At 32.4% G+C, this 27,169-nt stretch overlaps 1 protein-coding gene across 1 annotated transcript in view; it reads right to left on the reverse strand.

Moving 5' to 3' along the window:
• The window catches only part of LOC126737268 (6-phosphofructo-2-kinase/fructose-2,6-bisphosphatase-like), a 93,957-nt gene that overhangs the window by 17,250 nt on the left and 49,538 nt on the right, over positions 1 to 27,169 (reverse strand). The window contains exons 3-5 of the mRNA XM_050442091.1: positions 14,993 to 15,291; positions 14,668 to 14,934; positions 3,287 to 3,505 (exon numbers count right to left, since the gene is read on the reverse strand). Of these exons, the coding sequence (XP_050298048.1) occupies positions 3,287 to 3,505; positions 14,668 to 14,934; positions 14,993 to 15,291 (785 nt within the window). The remainder of the gene's footprint in view (positions 1 to 3,286; positions 3,506 to 14,667; positions 14,935 to 14,992; positions 15,292 to 27,169) is intronic.

Consider the following 27,169-nt stretch of genomic DNA (forward strand, 5'->3'; position numbering starts at 1 on the left):
TATAATGAGCATTTTTAAAAGTGGAGTATATGGCGTTTTAGGTTCTAATTTCTTTCAAGCATATATATCAAAAAAAAATTATGAAAATTTTGAAGTAAGTATTCTTTATAAAAATAATTTAATAACAGTGTCAATGTTTTCAAAACAACAATTTTATATTAAGATACCAGCTAGGTGTGAAGTAATTCAATATTGCTGGGTAGACAAAAACGAAGACTGTGTTGTTTTTCTAATGAATTAGGTGAAGGATTATTTATCGCGGGTGCTCTAGCTAGACCCACATGTAATATGATACCAATAAAGATATTAAACACGCGAGACACTGAAGCGACTAAAAAAATGTATGTCCAAAAAAAATTTAAGTGATTATGAAATGTGCAGTTTTGCAGATACAGGGTGCTCTGTCGAAACAGTTGATAAATTATTGGACTTAATTAATACGAATCATCTTAGTAAGGAAGAAAAATATGCGGTACAAAAGATATGTGCAAAATATGCCGATATTTTTCACTTAGAAGGTAATCCTATTACTACGACCAATATTTATAAACAAAAAAATCGTCAAAAAGCGGATTCCAGCTTCCCCAGATTATGTAAAACTTTATCGACTACCGCATGCTCAGAAAGCTGAGATACATCGACAAATTGATAAAATGCTACAAGACGGAATTATTGAAGAGGCTAAATTAGAATGGTCTGCACCACTGTTAATTGTGCCCATAAAACCCGACCACAGTGGGATAAAAAAATTTAGAGTGGTGGTAGATTTTCGATTGCTTAAATCTAGAATAAAGGACGATGAAAAACATCCTTTGCCCTTTATTGCAGAAATATTAGATTCATTATCAGGGGCAATATACTTTTCACATTTGGATCTCTCGTAGGGATATTATCAAGTAGAACTTGAAGGCACTAGTAGACCATATACTGCTTTTACGACTGAACGGGGACAGTACCAAATGACAAGACTACCTATGGGGCAGGCTAAGAAGCTAAAGTGAGTCGAAGTAAGGTTAAACTAAGTGTACGTAAAGACAGGAAAGACAGAGAATTGCATACTGAGCAACTGTTACATTTTCCAATTTTTGGAGCCAATAAATTGGAATATTTTAACGTTTATTGGTCCAGCGCCATACAAGCTGTGGTCCTTCGATGAAGATAAAAAATAAATAAAATACTATCCACCAGTACTCCCCAGTCGCACAATTCATCAATTGTGTCCCCCTCTATTTGCGGAAAAATCCAGGCAGCAGTTCTCTCCCGACAGAACTTATAAAGTGACAATATTTAGTGATATTTCTTTAAGAAGAAGTAGTAAAAACTATGGTTCTTTATTTGTATCAAGTTGTTTTAAATTATCCATAATAGAAGAGATACTGATATCAACACCACTTAAATATATGTTTTTTAATTCAGGAGCTTAAGATTGACTCGCATTATTAAGAGATAGAAGTTTAAGTGAACTATTAAGAAGATAAGAAGAAAGTTGCAAACAATTTAGCAGTATCTTGATCATCATAAATTTCATTAGTACCTTCAACTTAACTTAAAAGTAACTTTCAAGATACCTTCTTTGTGGAAAATCATTCTCATCCCTTGTGTTATTTATAAATTTCCAGAGAGCTATATAAATCAATATTAGGTGTATTATTTTCAATTTCAGATATATTTGCCCTGAAACTGTAATTGACAAAATTTTTGCATTGTGTTTTAAGACTGGCAAACCTGATGGAGTCATCAATTGGAGAACCAGAAATCTTAATTCATTTGAATACCAACAATGAAAAGTTTTAACTGATTCTTCACTTAATCACTTAGTTCACTTATTGTATCCCAGTCAAACTCCAAGACTTATATGGTGAGGTATATTTTCGGATTGTTTTTCAAATTTCAATTTATTAGATGGTAACTTTACTCTCTCAAGAAAGTCTGTGCTGACCTAATATTAACTAATTTTTATGTCTTGTATTGCAATCGCAAACTGATTTCCTTTGGTGTACTAAGTGCCTATTGTTGATAAAAAAAACTAACTTATTTCAATTCGACTATAATTTTAATGAAATTCTACTTAAGAGGACTGATAAAGTGAGGGATCTGGGTGTCATATATGATCAAAAGCTAACTTTCGCAGAACATATTAATTACTTAAGCATCCAGTGTAATCGAATGCTGGGATTAATTGTAAGAAATAGTAGGCTACTAACCTCTAAAAGCGTTATATTTTGCCTATACTTATAGTCCTTTGGACGTCGTTTGGACTATAAAAATACTGGTATATTTAACCTACATGCTAATTTAATATAACTTAGAGTTAATTATCAATTATATTCTCTTGAAACACGGCGCTCTCACACAGACATGTTCTTTCTCTATACAATAATTAACTATCAGATTGACTCGATTATCTAATATGCCAAATACTTTTCCATATACCTCAGCGAAATTTTCGAAATTCGTATTTGTTTCCAGTCTGTTTGTATAGAACCAATATAGCAAGGAATTCGCCGTTAAGTCGTATGCTTTCCTTATAAATTCCAAATTTTTTTCTGTAAATTTATTTTGCCGCTCTCTTTCTATGTTTAAGAAGAGAATATATAAAGAAAGATGAAAGAAAAATATATATTTATACACAGTTCATATTTTAAATTGTAAGCGTAATAATTAATTTGGTAATTCGTTCTGATGGCCCTTGAGGTGCGGAATAAGCCAATCTACCCATATATGGGTATTAAAATATTTTCCTAAATAAATTTTTTTTATTTCGCCAGTTTGTTTTCTCTAATTGAGAATATGGGGCTTAAAATAAAATAACTCTGAATTGGTTTTATGAGTATTTAAATATGTGGCATCAATTTTTTACCATTTAAGTTAATAGGAAATATATTCCCTTCCAACCAAATAAATAAAAAAAATAGTATATTTTGCTAAAACCTTGATAAAAACCATTTCTGATACATAATGTGAACGTGTGATATTTTATTTTTTTAAGGCGCAAAACCAAAAACAGGAAATCAAAAAATATTGATAACAAGGGGATCTTAAATTAATCAGTCAATATTTGGTTAATGTCAGGTTCTTCGTTAATTGCGCCATAATAAACATACTGATCAAAATATTTATTTTATAAATTCATGCCTACTAATTTTTCCAGCTTATCAGAAGTATGCTATTTTCGTTTTTTTTTCACAATCTCAATTAGTTTATATGCCAGGTTTAAGTCTTTTATCAAATTAGATTAAATCACATTGTATTTTTTTGAACTCAATATAGAGAAATCATTACTTACCGACCAAATCTCATCCAATTCGTGTAAATGTTGTTGAGGTGCGTTAATTAAAGCACTAGTGGCTTTAGTCCTTTGCAAAGTGGAAGTCCATACTTGAAGTGAAGGCAAATTAAGGGCTTGAACGTGCTTGGCCAAGGATTGAGAGTACATGCGACCCCTGGGAGACAAAGGAGCGTCACCACCAATCCTACCGATCACGTTAAATTCGCTTTCACCGTGCTAAAAATGAAATTATCGTTAAAAATAATGGCAAACGTCTTAAAGGGAGAATATTTATTTATTTTATTTCAGATTTCACAAGAGAAATATACAGATTAAAACAAAGAAAGTCATTAACAAATAATAATAAAATCAAAAATATAAAACCTAGTTGCAAATCACAGATCAATTATAATACAAGGTTGTAACTATTAAGTCATGGTCATGGTTTAGGTTAAAAAATTTCACATAAACGTAGACCCAAAAATTATTAGTTTATAAGATACCGGGTGTTTAGGTTTTATTTTATTTTAAGTTTTCATTGCACTTGTTTGAAAGAGCAAAATTTTTCCAAAGTTGCAGAAATTTGGGGGTGTCAGCAAGATTCACTAAACTTATTAAAAATTTCCTGAAAGACAGGGAATTTACTGTTAAAATAAATGGAACTATCACCTCCTATAACAGGATCAGAGCGATCAAGTTCCCCAAGACCACGAAATGTTATTAGCAAAGCTTTATTATTTTGGTTTTTCGAATAACGCGATTGATTTCTTTAAGTCATATCTTAATAATAGAGCGAATTGCGTAGGAATAAACAAGGCTTCTACAACTGAAAAATCAAGTTATTATCCTGTATCTACCGGTGTTCCCCAGGGTTCTATTTTGGGGCCGCTGCTTTTTTCATTGTATGTTGCAGATATGAAATCCTGCATAAAGTACTCAATCTTACAACAATATGCTGACGATTCCTAGCTGTATACTTCATTTTCACGTGAAACTCTACCCATAATAAGAAGAACAATTTAATAAGGATTTAGGAAATATAGATAACTTTTCCTGCGACCATAATTTGAAAATAAATTCGTCTAAATCATGTGTAATTTTTTTGGGTAGTGGAAAGAACGGCCTTAATGCAGCAACAACTTTAAATGCAAAGATTCGTAATGAGCCGCTACCAGTAGTACGAGAGGTCAAAAACTTTTTAGGGAATACAGGGAATACAGGAGTATACCTTGATAGCGGTATTTAATTTCAAACACATATAAAGAATAAGCTCAAAATTGCATACATGCGCTTAAGAAAACTTTACGGCTTAAAAAATCATTTATCTCCTAAAACTAAATATTTTTTATGTCGTTTTATCCTTATTTGATTATTGTGAAGTGGTATATTCGGATTCATTGACTGAAGACTCCGCTTACTCAATACAAAAACTTCAGAATTGTTGTATGCGTTTTTCTTACAAAATTCCATTTAGAAGTCACGTTTCTCCTTATTTAAACATAACTTAATTCTAAATATGAAAAATCGTAGAAAATATCACATGTATTCTTTGATGTATAAAGTTATAAAAACTAGGGAGCCATTATATTTAGCTAACAATTTTACAAATTTTCTTTATGAGCATAACACTAGATTTATAAATTTATTTAGAATACCACAACATAGAACAGCAAGTTTTCAAAAATCTTTTGTTTTTGACGTCTCTCAACTTTGGAATAGACTTCCGGCTAATTGCAACAGTTTTCCGTTTACTGCATTTAAAAAATATATATTCGAAATAAACTGCTTGATTCTCAAAAAATGATACTTAATCTATAATAACAATTAAAAGAGCCGCTCGATCTTCTATTGCCGTCTAGTTATTATTGTTAGAAATATTAATTAATTTACCTTTCCTGCATATCCAGAACCCCCGCCTGATTCGCCTTACTTAAATACTCAAATATGATACTCAACACATGCATGTCTCGATTAATTAAGAAAATCTTTTTTTTTTACTTTTAAGATTTTTGAAGGGCTATGCCACACAGGTTCTATCTTATGATGAACCTGTGTAAACGGTTCTCTATAATCGAGGCATGGACCTATTTATCATGTATTTGGTAAGTTGTACAACATATGTATATTATTATGCTACAATTTTGTATATGATTATTTATTTACCTTCATGATGAATAAATTTGTTTTGAATTTGAAAACTCCCCGCTCGCACCAGTTTTATTTAACATATACCAAGCGGACATTCCAAAGAGCACACACTATTCGCGAGTCGCATTATTCGCGGACGACACCTGTCTCTTTGTGAGCTGTAAAAATTTAGTACAGATATCAGCGTACATGCAGAGTCATCTAGATAAAATTATAGAGTGAGCAAACAACTGGAAAATCAAAATATTATAAACAACTGGAAAATGAAAATATCAATATATATCATTCTAATAACAAAAAACCATAACCGCAACATCCCAAATTTGGCAATTTCGGGCTCGCTGGTCCCATGGAAAGGTGAGGTAAAGTACCTAGGAGTATATTTTGACAAAAAGAATAACTTCAAAACGCACATCAAAAAACAAATTAATTCATGCAATGCTACCATTTATGCGCTCTACTCCTTTCTCTGCAGGAGCAGTAAGCTCTCTTTAAGTAAGAAATTAATGGTCTACAAACCCGTTCTACGTCCTAAACTGCTTTACGCCTCAAACATTTTCTGGAATACCACAAAGACGAACATCAGAAAGCTTCAGGTGTTTCAAAATAAGTGTTTGAGGATGTTCACTAATGCACCCTTCTTCGTAAGGAATGTTGAACGACACTCTGACTGCAAACTTGATACTATTCAAGAATACACAGTTAAAAAAAACATTCGAAGTTTAAGGAAAAAGTCAGAAGTGTGGACAACACCCTAATAGGAGAATTTCTCCTGAGACCAAGGAAAAACCGGCCATGGAAAGGCGTAATGTGATAGTAGCCGCCGAATTCAAATATGCTCACTAAACAGTTCTTTTAGTATCTAAGTTGAAACCAAAGGACTGAGATCGCTCAGTAGAGATGTGCGGATAGTATCTATCTACTCGATACTTTAATATCTGATACATGCGAAGATTAGAAGTAATTGAATCCTTCGACCCCAACTACTCGTTACTCGAATACTTTTTAAAATCCCAAATTTTCATGTCACCGGTGGCTGCTTATGCGTACCAAATATATTTTATAAGTAAAATATGGCAATATTGTTAATAAAATGAAATAAACCGCTGCCGATCAGCCCAACAATAATTAATCAATAATACCTATTTATATTTACCCGGCGTTGTCGCCACGCACTTGCTTGATACTTCGATACTCGATACCTTGCTCTAGGTAAAAGTATTTGAATTCGTCCGTCGTGCCCGATTACTTGATTACTTTTTATTAGCATAAGTATTAAAGTATCATTTTGTAATATCTTATACTAAAACTTGATAACCCTCTATTATAATCAAAAAATATAACAAACGCCAAAGCAAGCCCTAAATTTAATATAGGTATTCATATCAAATCTTAATATTCGCCTGTATATTCACTAACAAGTAGACAAGTAATGATTACTTTGTAACGAATACAAAGTATCTGATACTTTAATATAAAGTATCAGTATCTACTCGATACTTATAAAAGTAATCGTTGCGCATCACTATCGCTCAGTCCTCCGCCCGACTCACTCAAGCTTTGTTATCTCTGCGAGGAGTGGGTCTCGGGCTCTGGCTCCGCCCAAAAATAACTGGCAATCTTTCCCCGAATCCAAAGAAAGTTAGAAATCCTTTAATCCAACCTCAGCATCCAGATGCTATAGAGAAAAGAAGTATAGGAGCCAAAAGTACCATAGCACGCAGTTGCAACTGAGAAGACCGGCAAGACCAATAACGGCTAGTCCGGAAGAAACCAGTGTAACAAAGGAAGGTATAGTTTATTTTTAATATTTTTTTCCTGGGTAAGCCACAACAAGAAGCTGAGGGCGACTTCAGAGGACTGTACTGATCAATGAGACGACTTGGATAAAAAAAAAATGGTAAAGTACTTAATTTTAATCTACACTACCGCTCAAAAGTATTTGCCCACCATGTATTCTTTTTTATATTTTAAATTAGATACAAAAATCTTACCTTTATACCTATATTTAGATTGTATCTCTTTTGTAAATTGCATATATGCTTAAACAGCATACCTATCAACTATGGTTCGTTGAAAAACACTGAGTATTTAAAAATAGTCTCGCAAATAACAATGTTGTGAAAATATGTATTTCTTCTAAAAAACTAATCCGTTTACAGCTAGTTTCCGATGAAATTTGAAACATTTAAAGGTGTTTAGTCTTCAAGAATTGATTTTATGTAACATTGGTAAATAATTTCGCTTGCTTATTGACGATTGTCACCGTTTCTTTGCTGGTTTTTCAACATTCTTTAAAATGGCTAAAACAAAAGAGTTATCGGTAGAAACAAAAGGTATTATCATTGGACTTCATAAGGCTGGAAAGACTAACCGTCAAATTTCGACGGATTTGGGAATTCCAAGGCGGACTGTCGATTATAATGTTAGGAAATTCACCAGAGAAGGGACTATTAGCAACAAACCTCGATCGGGAAGGCCAAAGGCAACAAGTTCAAAGGAGGATTTAAATATTATAATTACAAGCAAACGCAATAGACGCCTTACCGCCCCTGAAATCACAGCAAAAATCAACAAGGAGCGTAAAAAAGCGGTCAGTGTTTCGACAGTAAAACGGCGACTTTATAATGCTGGTCTTAAAGGACGTTTAGCTGTATCAAAACCGCTACTGAAGGATGTTAATAAGAAGAAAAGACTTGAGTGGGCCCAATCACACAAAGAATGGATCAATGGTCCATTCTTTGTGACTGGAAAATCGAGGTTTTTGGAACGAAGAGGCGAGTTTTTGTTCGCCGTTATGCCAATGAAAGGCAACATCTTCTGAAAGTTATGGTATGGCCCCCACAATCACCGGACCTCAATCCTATCGAATTACTGTGGGATGAACTGGATAGACAAGTGCGAAAATCATGCCTCACATCAAAAGAAGAGTTGTGGAGGATCATCCAAGAAGAGTGGCACAAGATACCTCAGGAAACTTTGGACAAATTAATTAGAACTATTAGAAGACTACCGAAACTCTGTAAAGCTGTTATTAAAAATCGAGGCGGACATGTAGATGAATCCAAAATTTGATTTTCTTAAATTTAATTAATTGAAAAATGTATTGTTTATATTCATTTTGTTATAAATAAACCGATTCATAAGAATAACTGAGGGGTTTATTATTTTTAGTTATAACTTTAAAACAGTCATATGTGGGCAAATACCTTTGAGCGGTAGTATAGTATATCTATATTATTTGTAATTAGATCAGTACTGTTTAGCTAGACTATAACCATTATTTTCTTTACTGTTTTCACTTTATTATGTTAACCCTCATTTTTTTCCTTGTTTCAAATCTTAAACTTGAGAAAATGGACAAGTGCTAGAGCGGCTTCAATTTTATGAAAAGTCCTATAATAAAAATGTAATCTAATATACATTTATCGGTGAACAAGTTTGCTGTGTTGCTAGAGTTACTTAAATACTGTCAATATGTTTCCCTAAGTAAAATTTCATTAAATTAATTTTGACTTTTATTTAAGATATTTTTGCCCTAACAGAATAAACCAATTATCCCAACTTATTTCTTAAATAATACCTTAAAAATACCATAAATATTTATAGTATAGTGACAGCTTCAAATAAACTATATGCCCATTTATACAGGAAAGGTACCCTCAATTGACTAACAAAAAAAAACTGTAACAGACGTTGAATAATCCTGAAAGACACGTTTGCGTCACCAACTGCGGCTAAAAACTTAATTTTTATTGATACTTTTTTTCGAACTCCAAATATAGTTGATATCCATACTTTTGCTTTTTCCCAGATAAATAGGCATCAATAATTTTTTGTTTTAGGCCCAGCGAATAATGCACACTACGCGGCATATTTTAAATAAAAACCTCACAGCTGCACAGTTGTTCATACAATACTAAAACCAGTGTTTTTAAGTTGTTCCAATTTTATTTTTATGATCCCTTTTTTATCTCTACTTTGAAGCCCTAGAAAAACTGAACAGAAAACAAACATTCTTGCCTGGCAAACAAACATATTTTTATAAAACATTTTAGAATTCAATATAAAAATAACAATATAAAATTTAATAAAAGCTATAAATGGCAGCTTTTTGATATTCTGTCACGATATTTCCAATAATATAATAATCATACTCTTATTACCAAAAGAAATATGTTCTGCTTTATAAATTCCAATTCAAAATAAATTTATTTATTAATAAAATTACAAACATAATTATCAATTTACAATAAATAAATCATTATGATAAATAAGTCCATGCCGATTATGAAACCGTTAGCACAGGTGCAAACCTGTGTAGCAAGGCCCTTTTTTTAAAAAAGAATAATAAATAAAAACAAAGATTAATAATAACTATTAACCAGGCCAATATAAGTCGTCTCCTAATACAAATTTATTTTTTTGTGTTTTTTTTAACAGTAAAAGAAATATCAGAGGGAGGTAGGTAGACGCGCAAGGGGTGCAAAGGAAAACGTGGCAGGTAACAAATGCTACTTGTAAAGAAATAATAAAAAATGTATACAGCCATTTTCATGTTTTTTTTAACACCTTAATTGTATTTATTTCAAATTAAATTAAGCATTCCATTGTTGTTTTTCAAGGAGATAATTTTGAATATCTAATTGAAAATTGTTTAACATGCTCAGGGAATTTATTCCAAAGTCGAGAGGCTACAAAAACAAAAAATTTTTGAAAATTTGTGTTTCTATGCTGGGGGACTCTAAATAAATTTATAAATCTAGTGTAATACATATGAAGATGATTTTTAAAATTATTTACTAAATATAGAGGCCCTCGAGTTTTTTTAAAATATATATTATAAATAAATGTGTGCATTTTCTTCGATTTTTCATATTCAAAATAAAATTGTTATTTAAATAGGGAGTAATATGATTCCTAAATGGTATTTTGAATGCAAAACGCATACAGCAGTTTTGTAGTTTTTGTATAAAGTAAGCAGTTGTTTCACTCAAGGAATCAGAATACAAAACATCACAGTAATCGAGCAAAGAGAGAACTAGTAAATTACATAAATAATATTTAATATTAGGCGTATATATGCAATAGCGTATATATATATTTTTTTTAGGCGTATATATGCAATTTTAAGTTTACTTTTAATATGTAGATATAAAATGTAATACCACTGTCAAAATACACGCCCAGATTTTTGACCTCATTGACTACTGGTAGCTGAACATTTCGAATCTGTGCATGAAAATTGGGAGAAACCTCAAATTTTGCCACATTGCAGTATTATTGTATAAGATTTGGAAGTTTGGATTTAATTTTAAGTTGTGATCCTGCGAAAAGTTATCAATACTTTTTCAATCCTGATTAAACTGAAATTGAGCTCTTTGATATTGATTTTGGCGTGAAAACGAAAGATATTGTTGGGAATCATCCGCATATTGCTGTAATGTTGAGTGTTTTACACAAGATATCATGTCAGCAACATATAAAGAAAAGAGCAATGGGCCCAAAATGGAACCTTGCGGGACACCCGTAGATACAATGGGGTAACTTGATTTTTCTGCCAGCTAAAAAGGAACCTAAAAAAATTTACTGCATAACCAGAAAATCCAAAATAATAAAGTTTTGCTAATAGCATTTCGTGACTTATAGTATCGAAGGCTCTACTAAAATCTAACAACCCAAGACATGTTAATTCTTTTTTTCTGATTTCATTAAGTTCTTTCTAAAACCTGCCTGGCATTCAGGAATTAAAAAATGTGATTTAATATATCCCCAAATTTGTTGGTGAATAAATTTTTCCAAGATTTTTGATACTAACGGTAATATACTTATAGGCCTGAGGTCTTCGAATTCCTTTGGATTATTGATCCTTGCTAAGGGTTTTATAATTGCCTTTTTTCAGATAGTAGGATAAACATTTTGCAAAATGCATAAATTATAAGCATTATAAAATAGCTCTACTACATGATAGCTTTATCTTACTAAACACCTCGATAACCTATAAAAAAGGTGAAAATGATGATTGATGAAATAATCAATCATCTGTTAATCCTGCTTATATCCGATAGCACTTCACATCTTATCAATTAATAAGTAAATATTGTATCGATTGTGAATAGGAAAGCACTTAGTAAAATATATAATACATATTCTTGATGTAATTACAGCTTCCTTTTTTGCATTTGATATGTGAATTAAATAATTAATTGTATGACTTTTAGTACTTTTAAAGCCCCTCAGAAAATGAATTAGCCTGTGACGTTTGTACAACTTAGGCATTGGGTCCGAAAATCAATATATTAGCTTGCAATAACAGTAACTGTTTATTTATACGTTCCTATTAATTTATCAAAATTTTTTTCAGTGCTAAACCTGTGATTATTAAACTTAATTAAAAAAAAGTTAAATTTTGTATGTTCACAGTTTTTATTTGTATTTTCCACCAATAAAGATTTTTATCATGTTTGTACCTCTACTTTTTTATTAATGTATAGTTAAATCCCAATTATTTTACCTCTTTAAATATATTTTTATGCAAGCAGATTTAATTTGATATTTTTAACTATATACGCACCACCCGGGGTATAAATCATAAATTTTAGATTTGAACTAAAGACTGTATCCTCATATGTTTTATTTGTCATTATCTATATCTTATATACACGCTTGACAAACTAAGCTCTTGGATGCGAAAATAAATATATTAACTTGCAATAGCAAATCTAAGTCACAAATTAAACAGAAAACATTTCTGCTACTTCTCCCTCTAACTAAAGTTTAACCCAATCGACGTGAAGGACCACCTGACCGAGACTTGATTGGTATGTAAAGACAAAACAGATTACATGGAGACAAGAGCTTTCTCGCTCCGACTATTGTTAGATCCCGTAAATTATAAAAAATAGGAAAAAGTTATAATAGGCTCTCTTAACAAAACCTTTACTGATTTTATTTGTAACCATATTTTGAGATAAAGCTAATTGACATAAATGTTCATTGAACACTTACTTTTAATATTATTAACTGGCAGTTCGGTTTCTGAAACCGTTTTAAACCTTATGTACACATGCACGTATTCATTTTTAGATATGCACATTTTTTTTCTTAATTGCTATATACAATGAGGTCGCGCAAGTTGGAACAAATTCATTCAAAATTCAGGGGTGTGTTCGAAAAAAAAACGCTCAGACACATCGATTTTTATTTTTTGTCGCGATTCTTTTTATGATGAATTCATGTATACAGGGTGAAACATAAATAATCAATAACCATCAACTACAATTTTTTAAATGGAAACACCTATTTTTTATTCCAATTTTGAATTCTGCATAGAATTTTAAGTATATTTTGTATACCATGTCTTATACCTAATACCAACATTATTAATAAATTTGCAACAGTTTGGGTCATTTGAGCATATTCAAGGATGTTTTTTCATAGTTTTTTAACAGGTATATTTGATTGTTGACACCTTGTCACAATTTATTCGCATGGAAAGAGAATGTATTATTTTACGTAAATGTCAGTTAGTTTAGTGTCAAGTGCAGTTGCAAAGTTTAAAGGTATGGCGCGTTTAACTGAAAAACAAAGAATTGAAATTTTGATCATGGTAGGATATGGTGACCAAACTCGAACACGGGCCGAAGTTTGCGATCTCTTTAACAATAAGTACCCGGAGAAGCCTATTACTTGTTCGGTAGTAAGTAAAATTGAAAAAAAAATAGGGGGTCATGTTAGAGACAAATATGCTTCCAGAAAACAGACAATTAGATATTTTGCTTGATTTACAACAAAATCCACATAAATCAACTCGACAAGTTGCTGCAGATCAGTCGGTTAGTAAATCATGTGTTCTAAAATATTGGCAAAGAAATAAATGGCATCCATATAAAATTCATTAAATTCAGGAGCTTATTGAAAGTGATCACATCCGCAGAATAGAGTTTTTTTTTTAAATTAATTAGTTGAATTTTTAAGTAAGATTGTTTTTCCGACGAGGCAAGTTTTTTTTTAAACGGTTCTGTAAATAAGCAAAACTTTCGTTATTGGGCACCAGAAAATCTACACTAGAGTATGGAAAGTCACACACAATTTCCCAAGAAATTAAACGTATGAGCAGGAATTGTGGGTCCCTATTTTATTGAGGGCGCACTTACCTCCACTACCACTACCCTAAAAATATTTAGAGTTGCTTCAAAATCGATAGTACCGAGTTTAATTGCACTTTATCCAAATGCACCCAATGGTGAAAACCCATTTATACCGGCAGATTCGATATGCTTCCAACAGGATGGCGCCCCCCGCACTATTCGCAAACAGTACGAGATTACCTTATCAACATTTTCCCAAATAGATGGATTGGAAGGAGAAATTTTATTGAATGGCCAGCAAGGTCGCCAGATTTAACCCTTAACATTAGATTTTTAACTATCGGGTTATCTAAAATCTAAATTTTATTTTGATATACCTGAAAGTTTAGAAGAATTTAAAAAATAGAATTAGAGCGGAAATAGTAGAGCGGTAAAGTATTACAAGAATTTGAATATCGACTTGGTTACTGTCAAGAAGTTAATGGTCAACTATTGGAACATTTATTTTAATTTTTTTGTTTTGTTCTTTTTATAAACTCCAAAAATTCATGATTATTTATAAAAAATTTAAACGCAAATTTCTTAATAAATATTGAGGTTAGGTATAGGACATAGTATACAAAATATACTTAAAATTTTATACAGAATTAAAAAATAAAATGAAAAATGGGTGTTTCTATTTTAAAAAATTAAGTTGATAGTCGTTAGATCACTTTTGGTCACACTGTATACATGAATTCATCATAAAAAAAAATCGCGACAAAAAATAAAAATTAACGTGTCCGACCGTTTTTTTTTTGCGAACACACTCCTGAATTATAAATAAATGTGTTCCAACTTGCGCGTCCTCACTGTATATGTGCTTATGCTACTCATTGCATGTGTACGTGTATGCCTTTAATTTAAATCTTCCGCCTTTTAATTAATTGAAATGTGCGATTTTCTGACGTGACTAAGTCGGTATAGCAACCTTCGATATCATGGCGTAGCAAATATTATTTTGCTTACTTACTATACTAGGGCGACAATGAGTTTGAGGAAATGTTAAAATTCTATCTGGGAAAAAAATCTCACACTAATTCAATAATAGCATACACTTTGGTTATTGAAATATATATTTTGATTTAAAAAAATTTATATGGGTAGGTTTACACAACTTACCCTGCTAAAGTACAATGTCTGCTGATAGGGCTTTGGAGTGGAAATATAAGCCAAAATCTTCCCCTCTTTCACTCCAGTAACACCATGAGCAATGACTCCACCTTCACCCCCATCCAAAAGCTTTACCATAGGACAAGGTAACTCCCAAAGGCTTCCCAAGGTCGGTGACTCATACTGAGCTTTATAGTGGGCCATTTTTAAGGTAAGATCTTTCAAGGCTTGCTCAGTTGCCATGTTCTTGTAGTCGGCACCATATTGAAGAATTTCCTAGCGGAAGAAACATTTGTATATAAAATAAGTTGATTCTAGTGTAAGATAATCTCACCTTAAAATTTCTCTCAAGCAAAACCGGATCTTCACAGACGCACTCGATAAACATCACCCTAAAACCGAGTTGTCCATGGGCGAGATCGTAGATTTCCTGTCGCTGCGCCCTCGAGACGTTAGGGCCGTCGAGCACCGCCACCTGGTGGCCAGGATGACCGAGCCAACCGCAGGCCTCCTCCAGGGCCTCACGAAAACTCTGTTGACGTATGCGCCAAGCTGGTAAGTTGTCGGCGCGGAACATTTCGTGTGTGGCGTATTGTTTCATGTGTTTACGGCGGTACTCTGAGATGTCGTATACTAGAACAAAAGGATGACAAATTAAAAAAAAACATATGTAGGTATACATATAAAGTAAATACACTGCTGGAAAAATGAAAGGAGTCTATGCAGGGTGCTTCATAAGTTATGACTAGGGAATTCAATCCCGCACCAAAACTTAATATTCTTCTTTTATGCCGCAAACCTGTGGGATAAAAATCATCGATCCCGCGGATCCGCAAGAATGCGGGATTGTTAATAATATATATACATATATAACTTTTTGTAATAAACCTATTAAACATGCTAATTGCTAAGAAAAGGTCTTATGTCTTATGCAATTATAAACAAACTATGGTAGATGCAAAAAAGTGTTTATTTCATATACAAAATACATTAGTTAGTGGTTCAAGTACTTAGTTTAAAGGTCACTTGTCACTTGTCACATTGATTTTGGAAGTATTTTCGGAGAAAATATAACATAACCAAGGTATCATCTTATAGCAGTACGAAGACTACGATTCAATTCCTCTTCTAAATTTAATGCCGATAGTTCACGTCTTGCTGTTAGATTAGATAAAGGTATATTATCCTCTTCATCCTCCTCAACAACCTCAACATAAGTGGTCTGGGCTTCGGTTTGGCCTTCTAAAGACTTCTCTATTTGCAGCCTCTCAATTAAACTCTTTATTTCTGTTCGTAGTCTTAATTTGCTATGAAGTAAAAATGTATCTTCTTGACCGTTGGTAGATGCTGACTGTTGCTCCAGAAATTCCAGATATTTGCCTGGATTTTCCAAATACAGTAACATACCTATCAGTGATGAACGGCGCTCTTTTATCCTAGAACGTAAAGCTTTAGCCATTTCTTTACTCAATGCAGAATTAGGATGACATTCCAATTTGCTGATCATGAATCGCAGTGTAGTTTCAGCAGTAACTAGTCTTGCATCTTCGCGGCACAAAACGCTTACAGCTAGCTTAACTGGTTCTAATGCACGTTCAATATCTGTCAACGTATTACATTCATCCTCAGTAAATGAATATGAAGATGATGTAATTTTAAGGTCAATGAGAGCTTTGACGAGGTTGAACCTTGAAATCATTGCTGCAAGGCTGCTCCAACGTGTTTTATAATCTTTGACCATTTGCAATTCTCTGCCAAATTTTCCTTTAATATAATTTTACAATAAGTCATTTCTCATGGGAGAATTTGAACTAAAATATTTTACAATTTGTCGTACTTTCTGAATCAGCGTCCTGAAACAAATATATTATTTAAGTTTATTTTAAGTTGAGTTTTTTTAATAGTTTTTTTTACCTGTAACTTGGTAGAAAATCTACCTCTGGAAATTCTTGATCTACGGAAAGGCACTGTTCTTCATCCTCGCTGTCAATGTTGTCAGGCTTGCTATTAAAAGTTAAATCTGATCCACTCTTTTCTTGTAGATATTCTTCCTCTTGATGTGTTTTTTTGTAAAGTATGTCGCAAACAGCTAGCTGCAGTCCATGAGCATAGCACAGTTGATGATGTACTGATAACAATCTGCCCACTTTCTTCATGACTGCAGCACCATCTGTCGTTGCTGCGACAATATCTCGTTCAAGGTGGATTCCGAACTCCTTCAGTTTTTTTTCAATTTCTCTTACACATCATTCGGCAGGAAAGCTACCGAGGATTCTCACTAGTCCTAAGTTCCAAAGACTAACGGATCCAGCGTTATAAGCATGCAGATTGAGATTTAAATAGCGCCGATTTCTTAAGGATGACCACTCATCAAATGTTATTGTGAATCGCTGTTTTTTTTAGAGCCTCGAGTTCTTCCATAGTTTTCTTTTTAATTGATTCTCCGTAGGCCATTACCATACCTTGCACCGTACCGGCAGAAGAAGGCAATTTGTGGCCCTCTGACTCAAATAGTTGGCGCATATCGATCGATGTGATAAACTTTGCAAACGGTATACCATCTTAGGTACCATTCGGGATACCCTTTCTTCACCACTGACACTCATTTTAGCGATTATTAGTTTACATTCGATATAATACGCAATTTATTTAACTGAAGAAATCGTTTACAGTCACTAGTTAAACGCTTTCCACTTACGCACATACGCACACACATAAATCGGAAAGTAAAATAACCTGTTTGTTTTGTTTAACTTATTTCCAATAGCCCAGCGGGAAATCCCGGGCGACGAAGCGTCGGCGCTCGGGGATTCCCCTTGGATTTAAATCCGTGCAGTAATGCAATTATATAACAGATGTCCGACTAGATAAGTCCGTAATTATTTGTGAGTGGTTTTTTGCTTTCTCGGGCGTTTTAAAAGACGTTTGTAGTTTTCTTGTCGAATACGGAATTTTAATATTGATTCCCGCAGATCCCGCACGGAAAATCCCGCAATGTTGATCCCGCAGAAACTTGGAGGGATCCCGCATTTGAGGGATCCTGCATTGCGGGATTGGATTCCCTAGACCCAACAAGGTTTGAGATGATAGATGAGCTCCCGCTAAATCTTCTTTGCGATTTTTATATAAAACAAGAACTTGTAATTTTGTTTTTAATATGTATGAAGTGATGTATGTTGTTGTGTATATGCCATAAATAGCATGCGGTATCGTTTCAGGAAAGTAGGTATAGTCTCTAAAAAGCACAGATAAGGTTGTAGGAGCCGTACTACAAAGCAGCAAGATCGGTAAATCACGATTAGTAGAGTGACGGAATCTCATTTTTGTTACACACGCAACATTGAAATTGAAACACATAATGAGCTACTATTAACTCATTATGAGCTTGAATTTCGGTAATAAACTAATTTCGTAAGTTTAAATTCAGTATCCGAAGAGCATTTCTCGCACAGTAGGTACTACTTGTAGAAAGACGTAGAGTAAAGGGACGACGTTGGACGTGTGAAGTTAGGGCATAGAATGAATTTCAGGCTGTTTCACTGACGAATCTTATTTTGCACTTAACTCTAAATAAATAAATAAAAATATGTTTATTCATGTACAAAATGGATATATAGATACATAGAAATACAAAACAAAAATTATATGAATAAACAGTTTACTTTGGAAGTGGTCCACTTGTGAAAAAAAAGTCTCAAGATATTTAATTTCCTTTAGTCTTTTCTCCTGGATGCGATTTGGAAAGTTATAATTTTGGAATGAAATAGTAAATTTTGGGATAAAGTCACATTTCACAATTTTTCTCTTCTTGACAATTCTAGACCTAAATACATAATTTTAAAAATTACCTCATGTAATACTTTTTATATGATTTGAAATTCGATTCTATAACTAATTTACCAATGACCTTATATGATCTCCGTATTACACATTTTTTATAACTTTATTTCTTGTCCGGTGTGGATGTTAGTACACAGAAAAAAATAGTACTTGATTTAAATAAATATAAAGATCTATCAACAAAATATACATATTTTTTGCTATGTCGCAACAACACACGTATATAAATTAATTTGAGAATTTATTGATTAATTTTAACACAGTTTATTTCACAAAAACACACACACGTTTAAACCTAAATTATAATCAAGTACTAATTTAGTTAAAGCATAATTTCCATGTGTTTGGAAGAAATATGCCAACATTTTTGAAATACTCATACCAAATAAATATATGTTTATTTACCAAAAATTACTAGTTTAATTCAATATTGATATGTTTGATCCAAATAAATGGTATCTTTAAATCAATGAATAAAATATTTATGACAAATAAATATATATTTGAACACATAATATGGCTCGTTATAGTCAGTATATTTCATTTAACTATTTCAACTAATTAGTATTAAATCACCTAATACATAAAAATAAATAAATCGCGTATCTGGAAAAAACTTATCCAATTTCGGCTATTTTGTCAATCTAAGGTTAAAATCACATGTTAAGGTAGGTAAAAAATTATTTATACTAACATAGAAGATCAATGTTAACCCGATATGTTTTTTTTGCATAAATTATTGATTCAAAAATGAATTGAATTAAGAATTCAAAATTTGAATTGATAAGTTCAACAGTTTCCATCTAGATTAGTAAAATTAGACTTTGGAAGTTTAGTGTATTATTTACTTTAAATATAGTAAATAATACACTAAAATAAACGTAAATAGATATTTCGTAACAAGAATAGTGTTTTGTGTCCAAACAGTTTTTCCAAATCAAATTATTATTTATATAATATTTATAGTTTTTTTTAAATATTTGTCTTGAATGCTAATTAATTAGTTGAGTGCTTTAAGATGGGTATGGTTATACCGTATACTTTTTTTTAAGCGGGTTGCTACAGAAAAGAAATAAAAATATTTAATTCAGAAACTAAAAATTTATATTACACATTTAAAAGTTTACAAAACGTAAAAACTTTAGTATGTATACCTACGTACAAATATATGGTATACAACATAAACGATAATAACAAAAACGTAAATTCTACAGGGTGGTCCGGTTTCGATGGCGGAAAATTAAATGGCCGACGGAGAACGAAAAAATAATAAGTTTGCTATTATAAATAATATTCAGAAAAAAATACAAAAAATTACAAAAATTACAGGGTGTCAAAATTCTAATTAAAAAATATTTTTTTTTTATTAGAATTAAACACTTTAGATATTTTAAAGAAATTTGGCACTGGTGATGATGCTGAAAAGAGAGTAAGATTTTGTCAGTGGCTTTTAAACTCAACAGAGGAAAATCCCGACTTTTTACACAAGATACTTTGGACGGATGAGTCTTGTTTTACAAGACGCGGAGTGATAAATTTTCATAACATTCATGTTTGGGCACAACAGAATCCTCATGCAATTCGGCCAAGATCGTTTCAAAATGAATTTTCCGTTAATGTTTGGTTGGGCGTTATTCGTGATAATGTTTGTGGTTCGCATTTCCTACCTCCAAGGCTAAACGCACAACTATTTCTGGAGTTTTTAAATAATAGTTCAGAAGAGTTAGAGAAACATTTTTCGAATATTATTTATAATAGTAAACTTATTATTTTTTCGTTCTCCGTCGGCCATTTAATTTTCCGCCATCGAAACTGGACCACCCTGTATAGAACATTTTAAATATCAGAACTTGTAATACCGTTTACAGGGTGACCGATGACTTTGATTATGATGTATGCTACATATTTTAGGAGAATGACAAAATCAATCAATTTAAAATTTGGAAATGTTAAATAGTAGTAAAAATTATTTCCTAAAAATATTTTAAATAATGCGTTGTTATCGCTTCTATGTAAAACTGACAATTATTATAAATGGAACAACCTATGTATTACTACATTTTTGAATTATACATAAAATTTCAAAGAATTTGATGTATATTCATCGGTAAATGTGCATAATTACAAATTAAAACCAAATCAAACCCAGTCTTTTAAGCAACTCTATCCCCTCGATCCTGATTTTCTTTGAATAAAAAAACAAATGCCTGACAAAGCCTTGGAAACCCTTTCAGTGTGTGTTAATGGATCTTGGCTACAAGCTGTTTTTACTTCTTGCCTGAAATCTGCAACCGTGATCCCTTTATACAAGGCTGGTGATTCGGGCGAGCCATCCAACTTTCGTCCGATTTCTTTACTACCTACATTGTCCAAAGTCATCGTAAAACTGGTTAAAAGAAGGATGTTTAATTTTCTTCAATCATTTAATTTAATAACTTCTAAACAGTATGGTTGTCAGGAGGCCAGGAGTACTCATGATGCTGTCTACAGTTTTCTTGAGGGTGTATATTTTGGATTGAATCAGGGCGGGTTGATGGCGGCGGTGTTCTGTGATCTGTCCAAGGCTTTCGATTGTGTAGATCACCGAATACTGCTGTTAAAGCTCGAGAGATGTGGCTTTCGAGGCCTGGCTCTTTCCTGGTTTCGATCTTACCTTGATTGCCTTTATCAACATGTTGTGTGCTCGGAAGCAAGGTCCTCATCATTGGAAGTTAACGGTGGTGTCCCACAGGGCTCTGTTTTGGGTCCTGTCTTATTCCTGCTATATATTAATGATCTTGTTTAGTTGAATATCTCTGGTTACTCCACCCTTTTTGCCGACGATATTTCAATACTATGGCAGAACATGGAGATTGGGCGGCTGAAGCGAACAATAGTTGATGATCTAATTATCGTTAAAGCGTGGTTTGACTGCAATCGCTTGTGTTTAAATCTGAGCAAGACTCACTTGATAAGACTAAAATGTGATCTCGCGGATTTACTTTTTAATGGAGATCTTCCTCAGGTGTCTGTGGCTAGGTTCTTGAGAATCCTTATTGACTGTAATATGCATTTTGAGGAGCATATCCTGGCTTTAAGTAGGAGGTTCTCTTCGGGATGCTTTGCAGTGAGGAAAGTTGTCACAAACTGGCTAGAACTGTATATTTTTCTTTATTTGAGCCACATTTCCGGTATGGTATACCGTTCTGGGATGTGCCTAATCAAGGTCTTTTAAATATCCTCCTCACTACTCAAAAGAGTGCAGTTTGATTCATTGTAAATGTTCCTCAAAGAGAATCCTGCAGAACGCACTTTGTGGAACAGAGGATCTTGATGCTGACTTCTCTCTTCATTTTGAAAACATCTTCCCTTATTTTTAAAAATCGTAGCAGGCTGCAAGGTCCAACACCACTGCATGTGACTAACAGTACTTTGGAGAAGAGGTCATTGTTATATGGGGGTCGAAAAGTTTTTAATCATTTGCCTATTGGTTTAAAAGTAACTAATACATTAAGGGCTTTTAGATGATTGCTGAAGAAGTTACTTTTAAGCAAATCTTATCTTGGAAGAGATCTACCGGGTCGTCCTTGAGGATATTGTATAGTTTTATGGGTTCCTTTCTTGTTGTGAATGAGGCTAAAGTTTTATATATGTTTTATAATTGGTTTTATAGTTTATGATATACCCTTTATTTTTATACTATAAGTTTTGCCAGATTTTGATATTTTATTCTGTTTTACTATTTTATAATTCGTTTTATAACTTAAATCATATATAATCAATTTATATTTTACGCCTTTATTGAAGTATAATTATTTTTATTCATCTTGTTAAGCTATATTTTGAGTATCAGTAAATATATCATGCTTTGTTAACAAAAATGTATATTTTTTTAAACAATAAAGCACTTTTTGACTTTGGCTTTTGACTTTGACATCTATGGTTCTTTTTAATTTTTAAGTCGGAACAAAAACGGACCGACCTTATTACTAAAGTATTTGAATAAATCAGTAGATCCACAGTCTCTAATCCATGTTTGTTTACAAACTTGATGCTATATTTACTAATGCAGAGAAGGCTTTTAACCCTGCGGTTAATCATAAGCTGCTACTGCAGTAATTAAGAGGCTTTGGCTTCTCAAGTAACCCACTAAATTTCATTCACTCATACCTTTCTAACAGGCAAAGGCTTTCTAACATCTTTCTCAGATTTTTTTTAACATAACACCTTACATAACGTCATCAGGTGTCCTTTAAGGTATCAATATAGCACCTATTCGTTAACGATTCAAACTCTCTTATTTGCCGATGACAACGTAAATCTTTAGATTGACTTAAACAATTTGGCAAATTGGTTTAAAAACAATATATTATTATTATTATTAAATATAATAAAGTGTTTTTCCATTACTTTTACACATCTTCTGACTCCAATTAGTTATTATTACCACTTGCAATTTGGATAAATGTTTAGATCTTGGAGTCACATACTGCAATCTAATCTAAAGTTTGATGTGCACTATTCACATATAATTAAAAAGGCTTTAAGTTTGCCAGGTTTTATTATCCGGAATACCAAAAACTTTAGACAAATTTCCATTCCTATAAAACTCTTTAAAACTTTTGTGAGAACATGCAGCTAGAATATGAAGCTATATATCTTATATTTTCAATACTGATCCTGTGATAGCATGTTGGTCAGATTTAATATTCAGAAACTGTCCAGTTGGAGACTAATTCTGTGTATAATTTTTTTTGTGATGTAGTCAATGAATAGTATATATTATGTATAGTCCAAAAAGTCTAGTTGTCCACCTTTTAACCGTTACCGTTACATGATTGTAATAAGATATTGGATAGTATAGATCTGGATTTCTTAGTTCTGCATAAAAGAACTTACAAGTGTTGAGGGGTAAGCTAGTATGATACACCAACTTTATCATCAATATAGTTTTTAGTATTGTCTAATGAGATTAGTCCCTTTTTATTCAGCAAGATGTAATAACAGATTTAATATTATAATGATTCTGCTTTCCATGATATTATGCTTTCCAGGTTAAAACAAAAACTCTAAATCTACAGTATATATACCTATATGTCTACTGATACTGCAGCTTTAGAGATTCTTAATGGAACCTGGATTAAAAATCAGTATCGTATCTTAATGGATGGTTTTTTTTAAATTACATTTACGCTTTTCTGCTTTTTTACCCTTAATTAATTTATCCGGATGTTGCTGACCGTTCCTTTGGCAGGTAACGTTTTGCGTAGTACCGTAGTCCACTATTTCTATTTTCTGATTATTTTAGCGTTATAGTATTAAGTTAACAGCAGTTGTGTCGTCATGAGTATAAAAGTTTCTTCTAGTTTCAAAACATTTGAAAAGCTTTCAAGTGTCCCATAAAACCGTAAGAAAAAAAACAAATTTTCCATCAAAAACACAACAAATAACAGGAAAAACCAACTCAAGGCAAACAATCTCATAACATTTATTTTGTAATTATAAATTCGTTAGATCACTATTAATATAACATGAAAAATTATCATTGAATATTAATGATTTGATTACATTTTTACTTATGTTTTGTACAGTGTGAGTCTGTAACTTAATAATAAATTCACTAATTTTTTTTTTCTCAAAAAAATCCTCGGACCTGTCAATTAGTATTTTTATTTGCGGTCTTTTTTGTTGAAAACAAAGTTATACAGTATGTCCCCAAAATAAGATATGACGTCATCGACGATTTTTTTTAATAGCAACCCTAATTTTTTATTGCGTATATTTAAAGGTCCTGTCAAATTATATATATAGTCGCAAAACTTCAAGTTTATGTGATAATTAAAATATTTTGTTTACTCTTCAATTAGTTCTTCTGGTAAAAGCTGTAAATATCTTGCTCCCCTTAGATTTTCTTTAATGACAATTAGGCCTATAATTTCTAAATACAAAATAATAAATTACATATCTTGAAAACTACAAGTCACAAAACATTTAAATTTTGCAGTTTCTAAGTCGATATGCTCTTTAGAAATAAGCAATAAAAGGCATTTTTAAAAAAATCATCGATAACAATTTGTATTTAAATTTTGGGACACACTGTATATTAATTTCTCCATAAATCGTGAAAAATGTTCAAAACGATTTTCAAATACGTGTGGGATAATTTATAATAATTTTATAATTTATAATAAATAAAATTAAATAAAAAAAAGTTTTAAATATCTTGAAAACGGTTAATCGCATAAACTTGAAATTTTGGAAATAAAAAATTAGGGTTGTTATTTAAAAAAATCGTCGATGACGTGATATGTTATTTTTGGGACACACTGTATAACTTTGTTTTCAACAAAAAAGAGCGCAACTAAAAATACTAATCGACGGACCCAAGAATTTTTTTCAGAAATAAAAACTACTGAATTTATTAGTTAAGTTACAGACTCACACTGTATATACAGAGAGAGTCTTTTAAAGTGTTATAATGTATCATAAGTATACGGAGAAACTCATTTTATGATATTTTTTGACGACATTTCATCCCACACTCTGTATGCAAAAAAAATTAATTGGTTTACTAGTTACGGAACTATGACTAAGTATGTAAGTACAATAAAACAAATTCTTAGTACCTATTTTTTAATTATTTATCGTCTATTAAGAAGTTGTTCAAACTGGCCGCCTTATTCGACCTCCAAACACTTTCTTGGAATGAGTTTCATATTCGCTGTAACATTGTTCGTGTCACTAATAAACAAGCAAAATGAATTCTGTTTTTCATGTCTTTTGCAGGCGTAGGTGCATTAGCCATTACTCTATTCTTTATCAATATCAATGTGTGGATCATGGAGTACTGCAGTCATAGGTTGATTTTTACGGATTTAGGGAAGTGGCTTTCAGGTGGTTGAAGTCATACCTGTCTGGTCGCACCCAGAGAGTGGTTGCATCTGGATTTTCTTCAAGGATAACACACCTTAAATGTGGTGTACCTCAAGGGTCAGTGTTAGGTTCTATTTCATTTTTATTATACGTTAATGACTTAAAAAGCTCTCTACCACTGCATAGACTAGTGGTTCAGTTTGCCGATGATACTACAATTCTGTGGCATAACAAAGATCAAAAAGTAGTTAGATCTCTCATAGTAGAGGACCTTCACAAAATTAAAGAGTGGTGCATCTGCAATCAGCTTGTATTCAATGTTGATAAGACTTTTATTCGGGGCTTTAAGTGTAATGGGGAGGGCTTTTTGTTTGATGAGCAGAGCCCACTACATAGTGGGGATTATTTTCGATTTCTCGGCCTCTTCATTGATGAGAGTTTAAGTTTTGACAACCATGTTTTGAGCCTCGCTGCTAAACTTTCTTCTGGTTGTTTTGCAGTCAGGATTGCCAGGCATGAGTTGGGGGGGTTGTTTGCTCGTTCAGTTTATTTCGCCTTAATAGACTCTCATATCCGGTATGGGTTGCCATTTTGGGGTTTGTGCTCCAAGGGACTCTTTAACATCATTTTTACTATTCAGAAAAAAGCATTAAGGTATCTGTGTGGTGTTGGTCTGAGAGTCTCTTGTAAACCTCTTTTTGTAGCTGAAAGAATTTTAACAGTTTTCTCACTCTTTATATTGGAAACTGCTATACTCATACATAAGTCCGTTAGTCCACCATCCTGCACGATAGTCCATATAATACTCGTTAAGTAAACAACTTATCTCTTCCAATCCCCACCTGCTCACTTACGAGAAACTCTCTTATATTTATTAGTCGTAAAATATTTAATCATGTTCCTTTTTCGATTAGGACTGTTACAGACCTTAAAAAGTTTAGGAGGGAACTAAAGAAATTAATCTTACTAAAAGCTTACTACAGCATTAAAAAGTATTCTAACGACTCATTTTAATATTTAAAATTAATTATATATCTGTTGATCACATTTTTTTATTCTTGTTTTATGTTAGTTCTTGCCTTTTCTTTTCTTCTTTTTTTAGTTTTTTCTTTGATGATATGAAATATGCTCCTATGTACAATCAAAATGGATTCTGCATCCAGTTTTAAGTCTATCCAAATATCTACTAGTACTGTAAATTCTAGGATTAGGAAGCTTTTAGCACAAGTTTCTAAACTTAGCAAATAAAGTATATTTTGACTTTGATAATCTAACAAAAAGTCAAGGAGGGTCAAATCTGGCAAATGAGCCTGTCAGTCACAAAACATCCCCCTTTAGAAATGAAAGTGAATGGAGCGAATGTGTCGAGTTGTTTTAAGTTGTCCGCTCGATCGAAAGATGGCGCGGCACGTCGTCGATTTGCTGTACATTACATAAGCTATTTTGTTTCATTCATTCTCCGACACTTAGAAGCACTGTATGTTTTATTATGGCTTCAACCTAAGTCTCTCTAAGTACTTTTGATACTCAGTGTTTTGGTTTGACGATTGGGGGTAGAATGAATTCTGGGCCAAAATGATTGGCACAGACAAAGTGTTCTGTTTGAATTATTTCACCAGTGGTTTCTAAGCAAAGATTTTTAACATTAATAATCCATTGCTGTCTATATTTGGCATCTCTTGGAAAAAGGAAGCGGCTAGAATATAGGTCTATGCAGCCTGGGATATAGCATTAATTAAGTTTTGCCTTTACGTCACCCACAAACATGGACATTTTATGAAATGGTCTTAATCCCTATTTAATGTTAATAATAAAAAGT

This window comes from Anthonomus grandis, chromosome 6 (genome assembly GCF_022605725.1).
Source record: "Anthonomus grandis grandis chromosome 6, icAntGran1.3, whole genome shotgun sequence".
Classification (NCBI taxonomy): domain Eukaryota; kingdom Metazoa; phylum Arthropoda; class Insecta; order Coleoptera; family Curculionidae; genus Anthonomus; species Anthonomus grandis.